Below are 7,405 nucleotides of genomic sequence, written 5' to 3' on the forward strand. Positions count from 1 at the left end.
CGTGGCAAACCATTAAAATAATTAGTCTGCGGTATTAGCAGTAGCTAGTTACCCTTTCCCTAAGAACTGCATCCTTTAGCTGTTTCTTGGTGTATGTTGTTTGTAAGACAAGACACCCCTTCCCCTTGGCATTGCTGGGGTAACCAAGCACCAGGACCTGGAGCCTGGTGTCTCGGAGTTGGCTAGAATGGCTCTTTCCTGAGCTCTGTTGTGCTTTTAAAGGCAAAGCTGCACCAGGAACGACCAAGCCTTAGTTCCAGAAGAGGATCCAACACAGCTGCTTCATCCGCCTGACTCCACACAACTGCACGCAAAGTATTTCTTTCCTTCCAATTCCAACAAATGGGGGAATGAACAAAGGTAACCACTTGGGTGGTGTTCTCTGGCGAAGCAGAGGAAAATCTATCCCCTGCCTCACTGCTGCAGACAGTGCAGCCCTTCCTGTCAGCATCCCCCAAACCAGCACACACAGCTGCCAGTTCACAGCAGCACAATCTCAGTAGGATCTGGGGTGGGCCTGGGAGGGAAGCAGGATTAGAAAAAACGATCCACACGGTGAGAAATCTGTGACTTCAGGAAAGGAGAACTTAAAAGAGATAAGACCTCCAGGCAGCCTGCCTAGGCGACAATCCCTCCCAGTGAGCAGACCAAAGGCTTTCACAAAGACAGTGGTGTCTGGCTGGCTTAAAGGGCAAGCTGAGACTCAAACACTTTAACCTAAAACTGTTTCAAGCAGTTTTGTACTAAGAGCTCCCTCATCCATCCTGACATTTTGGGAAATACAAACGAGATACAACAGGGTACGTAATTGGGAAAATGTTAAGATGTAAAGCCAAGTAAACTTAAGCTTAACATGTTATGCACATACACACAGAACAACCTTGGAGAGCTAAGCTACTTAAGATAAATCTTTGTGCAACGACTGGGTAAAAACAGAGCCAGCTGGGAGGCCGAGGAAATCCCTTTGCCTGGCACAGGGCAGCAGGGTCTGAAGGTAGTTGGGCCGAGCTCACAAACCATCACCACTGAGCAAAGATCACAGGGAAAGGGGCCTTATCACAGCTTCAACTTATAGCTTTGAACACAAAACTGTCACCCTTCGCTCTTTATAGATAACTCCTATTAGGAGTGGAGCAGAAGACTCACACATACATATTCGAGAATGGAAACATCCAATTTATAATCAGGGTCCCTCCCAGTGAGCAGACTGCAGGCCCAGACAGGTGGTCTGGCTGGCCACCTCCGCCTTGGGAAAAGCCAAAAGAGCTCTCTGCTAAGCACCACTGTCAGCTAAAAGGGAAAGAAATCCCTTTTAAGGAAGCTATTTAACTTCAATAGGCTGCTTTTCTGCCAGGATTTTCAATTCCTCTGAACATGAGCCGGACCACAGACTGCCGCACGTATGTCTGGATCCTGACTCCCCCTACCCTGTTCTCAGAGCTTCAGCACCAGCTGTTAGCCAAAAATAAACACCATTCCTCAACCATATATGTCCACCAGCCCAGAGCCGGGGGAGGGGGGGGGGAGGAGGAGGAAGAGGAGGAGGAGGAGGAGGAAGGTCAGGTCCCTGGGCGCACACCATGCACATCACCCAGCTCAACCGGGACTGCCTGCTGCACCTCTTCTCCTTCCTGGACAAGGACAGCAGGAAGAACCTGGCCAGGACCTGCCCCCAGCTCCAGGACGTGTTTGAGGACCCCGCACTCTGGCCCCTGCTGCACTTTCGATCCCTCCTAGAGCTCAAGAAGGACAACTTCCTCCTGAGCCCGGCCCTCAGGAGCCTCTCCATCTGCTGGTACTCCAGCCGTGTGCAGGTGTGCAGCATTGAGGACTGGCTCAAGAGCGCCTTCCAGAGGAGCATCTGCAGCCGCCACGAGAGCCTGGTCAATGATTTCCTCCTCCAGGTGTGCGACAGGTAGGCCACCTCCTGAGCTGCGAGGGCTTTGCGGGGGGGCGGGGGGCCTGGCTCCCACCGCTCTAGGAGGCTTGGGGTGGGGGAAGAGCAAATTACAAGACCAAGATGCCTCCATCTTGGGGAGCCTTAAACTAGGCCCAAGGCAGACTGTCCAGGCCTGTCCACAGCACAGTCCCTAGAGAAGGCATACAGTCATGGCAGTGGGGGTGTGTGTGGGGGGGGTCTTCCTCCTCTTAGCCTCCCAGGTCCTGGAGCTGCTTCTGCTGCAAACAGGAAGACTGGGCTTCAGCTGTCGCTGTCCTTCGGGCAGCTGTCCTCCCTAGCAGCCGTCAAGAGCAGCCTGGCTGGGCCTGGATTTTCAAGGTCAGGCTCTGGGAAAGGTTCCTAGATTAAGCCATCAGCTTACCCCTCCGCTCTCCCCCTAGCAAACAAACTCCAAGGCTTGTGGAACGCAGCTAAGGAAGGACAGCTAGGGTGCTGTGGGTAAGCTGAACCAAGCCAGACTCCAGGAGGAGGGGTGGTGATACGGAAGAATGGTTTCCTCATTAGAATATTACTAAATCTCACTGTACCCCTAAGGGAGGGTGTTTTAGCCAAATTTTTCAAATGAGCAAATCAAAGTTTTGAGAGGTCATGTGATCTACCCACAGTCTAGGATTGCCAGATTTTAGAAAATAAAAATTCAAGAAATCCAGTTAAATTGGAATTTTGAATAGACAAAATTTTTTGGCATAAGTATGTCCCAAATACATCCTGTATTTGATCGGTCAACTCTACCCCTCGTGGAGAGGCTAAGCCACAGGCGACCCCCCATGGTCCCAGCCTCCTGCCTAGGGCAGCCCACGCAAGCGGACTTCTGCTGCCAGCCTCTCGCTGAGCCTAAACTGACCAGTCCCGTCCTGCCTTTAAGGAAAAGCACCTCTTGGTTACTAACAAACTAGGCTCAGCCAGTTTGCTGCCACCCGGGTTTAACAGCTACTGTTTGCCGGCAGTGTGACCGGTATGGAAGGAAACAGAGTGGTGGCCCCGCCTTGCCCTTTTTTTTTTTTTTTTTTAAAGGCAGTCAGAAGAAAACAAGATGGACTTGGTTGGGCCCTGCAGGGATGAGGCCATTTTGGTGGGTTTAACAAGGCCCAGCAATCAGACTGGAGTGATATATGTGGGAGGGGCAGGCCTGCTGTGAAGTTGTTCCATTCCTGCTGCAAGAGAACTTAATTTCCCACATCAGCAAGTGTGGAGTGGCCCTCTCATGTCTCATGTCTGGGTGCAGCAAGGGGCCCCAGTGTCCAAAAAGAACACACGGCTTGGTGATAAGGGTTCTGTGCTGAGTCTCCCAGTGCTGCCACTGTCCAACCATGGGACCCCAGACCAGATATTTAAATCCAACCTAATTTCTTCATCTGTAAGATGGGATAAATCACCCATCTCACAGGCTAAGAGGATTAAATGACACAGTAGCACTGGCCCACGGCAGGTACTGATAACATCCATGGGATCTGGTTCTTTAGCGATCCACTCTTGGCAGCGAGGGACAGCTGAGGATGGCGGGGAAGCAGTCGGCTCTTTCTCTGGTTTGTTCCTACATCAGGATTATGCTAAAGGTTCTTAGAACAAAACGGACCACTCAACACCTTTGGGGCTTAAACACCTAATTGTCATAATCACCCTACAGCTAACAATTTCTCCCACTTGTCAAATGAGGACTAGCACAGATCAGACATTTGTTCTGGGTCAGAGAGGAGATAAGTTACCTGAGCCCTCTGGGCCAGTTTCCTCATTCACAAAACAGGGTGCAGAGGGTTTGATACGAAGACTTAAGAAGCCATATGAACTTGGGAAGATGGAATGGGCTCAGTGTGTGAAATGTGCCCCTTCCCCAGGCACAAGGGAACCGGGCTAGCCCAGGCAGGTGCAGTGAGGGGGTTAAGGGGAAAGCTGATGGGGGAAGCAAAAGCCCCTGTAAGACCACAGCTCCCACTGGCTACAGGGAGCCAAGACCCCTGCCCACAAGACAGGTCCTTCTTGACTGCAAGCAGCCTGATCCTGTGTACTCCCAGGAAAACTGAGTTACAAGTGCCTGTAGAAGGCCCTGTGCAGGCTCTTTACACCCCAAATCTTGATCTTCACTACAAGCCCACTGGTAGGCATTATTCCCTCCCGGCTGTGCACCCATACACATAGAGGGAAACTGAAGCTCTGTGAGTGACTCAGCCAAGGTCACACCGAAATAAGCCAAATCCAACTTTGCTCAAGATCTTTTTCTCCAGCAAGTGCGAGTGCTGGTAAGGCTGGGGCAGAGGAGCCCCCAAACTTTCAGTACAAGTGGCCCTTGACTGTACCCACCTCAGACCTGGTTCTAGACCTCTTCCAGGCTGGCATCCCAGTGGGCATGCAAAAACCGTCCCAGTTAACTGAGCACAAACCAGGGGTCTAGAACCCAGAGCCAGGCATACTCAGAGATACGCCCCGACCCCAGCCCCAAGGGTTCAACAGTGCCTGTCCCTAAGCCACCCCACAGGAAACCTTGCTCCCACCTGACTGACCATCCTGCCAGGAGCATCAGGGCCTCAGCTTGAAGCCAGACTGGAGCGGTCACCATGCATCTTTTCCCGCACTCCCGTCCCCCAAAGCAACAGGCCTGGAGAGAACCACAACACCCAGAGTTGTCGTCCTGGACCTTGCAACCCCGCTGCCCACAGCAGGACCAGTGGCGGCTCAGGAAGCTAAGAGCCCACGCAGATTAAGGTCTGGTGGAGTGCAGAGACAGAAAGAGCAGGGGGAAAGGGGACAGAAACCCTGGTTCTGATCCGGGCCGCGTCATCGCAGGCCAGTTCCTTAAACTGGCTGAGCCCGGTTCACTTCCTTGCCCACAATACACGGAGTTATGTGACGAGTCCCAGGGCTGGCAGGGAGCTACTGGGCCGGGGGCTGCTCCAGGGAGGGGCGGGGCACGGGGCGGGCGCCAACCGTACCCGCGTGGGCCCCGACCCGGGGCCCCCGCGATCTCTCCGCAGGTGCCCCAACCTGGCGTCCGTCACGCTTTCAGGCTGCGGCCACGTCACCGACGACTGCCTGGCGTGCCTGCTGCGCTGCTGCCCGCGCCTGCGCGCGCTGCGCCTGGAGAACTGCGCGCGCGTCACCAACCGCACGCTGGCTGCCGTGGCGGCGCACGGGCGCGCGCTGCAGACGTTGCACGTGGACTTCTGCCGCAACGTGAGCGCGGCCGGCCTGCGCCGCCTGCGCGCCGCGTGCCCGCGCCTCGCGCTGCGGGCCGAGCACAGCGCAGCCATGATCCCGGACCAGCTCCCGAGCGCGCCCGGCACGGTTTTTCGCAAGCTGCTGCCGCCCTAGGCCGACCACGCCGGGGCACGACACCCAACCAAGGGCCCCGGGCGGAAAGAGCGACCTGGCTTCCAACCCCAGCCCCTCCACCTCCCAGACTGTCGCCACATCTCTGAACCTCAGTGTCCCCGGTGGGGACACTAATGCCTACCTCACATTACGGTTTTACGCACCGGAGTGCAAGATTAAGTAGCCGGATGCTGGGAAAACACTCGGCTAGCCCTCACTAAACACCAGCATCTATCCCGATGCCTTTCCGCCCCGGGTCCTCCGCCACTTGCTGTCCGCAGCAGGGGAGAAGCCCACACCATGCCTTGGGACTGCGACCGCCGTCAGGAGCCGAAATAACCCCCATGGTGAGGCGTGGCCACCCGGTAGAGCGCGGGCGCAGGCGGAGCGCGCGCAGGCGCCGTGGGGTGGGGGCGGGACGACCCCGGCGGCCCACCGAGCGCCGAAGCTCACCCCGCGGCCGTGCGTGGCCCAGGCTCCCCCCGAGCATAGCCGCCCGCTGCACCAGTGGGCGGGAGGAGGGGGAAAGCCGGAGCTCCCAGCAGGAGAGCCCCCGAGCTCGCCACCGCGGCCCCTGCCGTCCACGCCTTCGCTCGGCGCTCGGGCCAGCCCGCACACACGATTCTAGAAAATTCGCTGGTCAATATGATTCTGAACATAAACCACATAGTTATCCTAATTTTCTACCGTTCTCGTATCACAAAGACAGAAGAAAGCATCTGGAAAACCCTAAGTAAAGACTTGAAAACAAAAGCAGCAGCACTGGTTAAGTCCTTTGATAATGAGACCACTAGAGGCGCCTACAAAGTTAAATTTTTACCTGATGGATTTGCTCAACGTGGGCACACGCCTGGACTTCAGTTTCAGAGCTTTAGTCACTGATGTCCCACCTTTAGCCACCAAAGTATAGGCTCCCGGCCCCGCAGCAGCCTCCTGGTCCCAGGTACACGGTGAAAACTTGGGTACGAGGGGAAGGCAGGGAGCACAGCGGGCTGGCGGGCCATGCTCACACTCCAACTCCGCCCAGCACCAGCTGGGACCTGGGCCCTTAAGTCACCTGAGGCCAGGTGTTTCTTGTCTGGGAAAGCGGATCTAGACCCCTACTCACCTGTTGCCCAATATTGGGGAACCAGCAAGGAAAAAAGAGAAATTACAATTTCTTCTCTAGTAGGAGAAGAGACAGTAAATACTTGGTATCTAAGAAACTAATAAGGGTACGGTGGGGGCGGGGGATGGGGAGCACCAGGTAAGGGGATAACTGGCAATTGCTGGGGAAGGCTTGGGGAGGGGGAAAGCGACCTAAAAGGGGTTGACCAATGTGAGCCTCGCCACGTGAAGTGAGGCAGGGAGCCGAGCGGCATCTGGCAGGAAAATAGTGCAGGCGCAGGGAATGATAGCTCGTGCAAGGGCTCCAGAGCAGGAGCCTGGCCTGCGAGCTGGGGGCCAGGAGAGCAGTGTGGCGGGGGCAGAGTGAGTAGGGGGGAAAGGGGAGCAGGAAAGATCAGAGAACTAGGGATGTGGGTGGCTCTAGAGGCCTCACAGGTTACTCTGAGCATGAAACGGGAGCTGGAGCGCCCCCACCCCAACCTACCCCCAGCAGGAGCCAGGGTCCCAAGCAGAGATGATCGCCAGGTGAAGCCCAGAGGGGCTGAAATTTCTCCAGGCAGAACCTGTGGTGGGGCAAGCAGCAACCCACCCCATCCCAAGCCCTCCAGGGCCTGCTGGAGGCCTCATTTGCCGTCCCGGGCCCTTTGGGCCAGCGCTGGGCCCAGAAGCAGGTGGGTGTTGGCACTGAGGTCAGGCCTGACACAATCCCTCACCCCTGTGTGGGGGGAAGAGCCAGCCCCCTCAGGCCGTCAGCTGCAGGGGAACGGGAGGACCCCACTTCCTCTGGGTGATTTTCTGGTTTACCCACCATAGCTCTGGACTCTGGAAAGAGGGCTTGCGGGGATTTTACTTTCCCACTACTGCAAACGGTGTTGAAAAAACGCTTAGGCTTCCAGGGGGAAAAATGTTTATTTAAAACAGCACCACTTAGGGGCGCCTGGGTGGCTCAGTCAGTTAAGCGACTGCCTTCGGCTCGGGTCATGAACCCAGGGTCCTGGGATCGAGCCCCGCATCGGGCTCCTTGCTCGGCGG

General features: G+C 55.9%; 1 protein-coding gene across 1 annotated transcript; it reads left to right on the plus strand.

The window, feature by feature from the left end:
* The first annotated feature begins 1,580 nt into the window (after positions 1–1,580).
* Positions 1,581–5,266, plus strand: FBXL22 (F-box and leucine rich repeat protein 22). Its single transcript, XM_027569067.1, has 2 exons — positions 1,581–1,915; positions 4,930–5,266. Exons 1-2 carry the CDS (start codon positions 1,581–1,583, stop codon positions 5,264–5,266), a joined length of 672 nt encoding a protein of 223 aa, XP_027424868.1.
* The last annotated feature ends 2,139 nt before the right edge of the window (positions 5,267–7,405 follow it).

This window comes from Zalophus californianus, chromosome 6, assembly GCF_009762305.2.
Source record: "Zalophus californianus isolate mZalCal1 chromosome 6, mZalCal1.pri.v2, whole genome shotgun sequence".
NCBI lineage: Eukaryota > Metazoa > Chordata > Mammalia > Carnivora > Otariidae > Zalophus > Zalophus californianus.

What these genes read in the sequence shown, in the direction of transcription:
- FBXL22 (XM_027569067.1), top strand. Translation starts at nt 1,581, where the DNA reads ATGCACATCACCCAGCTCAACCGGGACTGCCTGCTGCACCTCTTCTCC. An exon ending in CTCCTCCAGGTGTGCGACAG is followed by an intron (nt 1,916 to 4,929) that starts GTAGGCCACCTC and finishes ATCTCTCCGCAG; the next exon opens with GTGCCCCAACCTGGCGTCCG.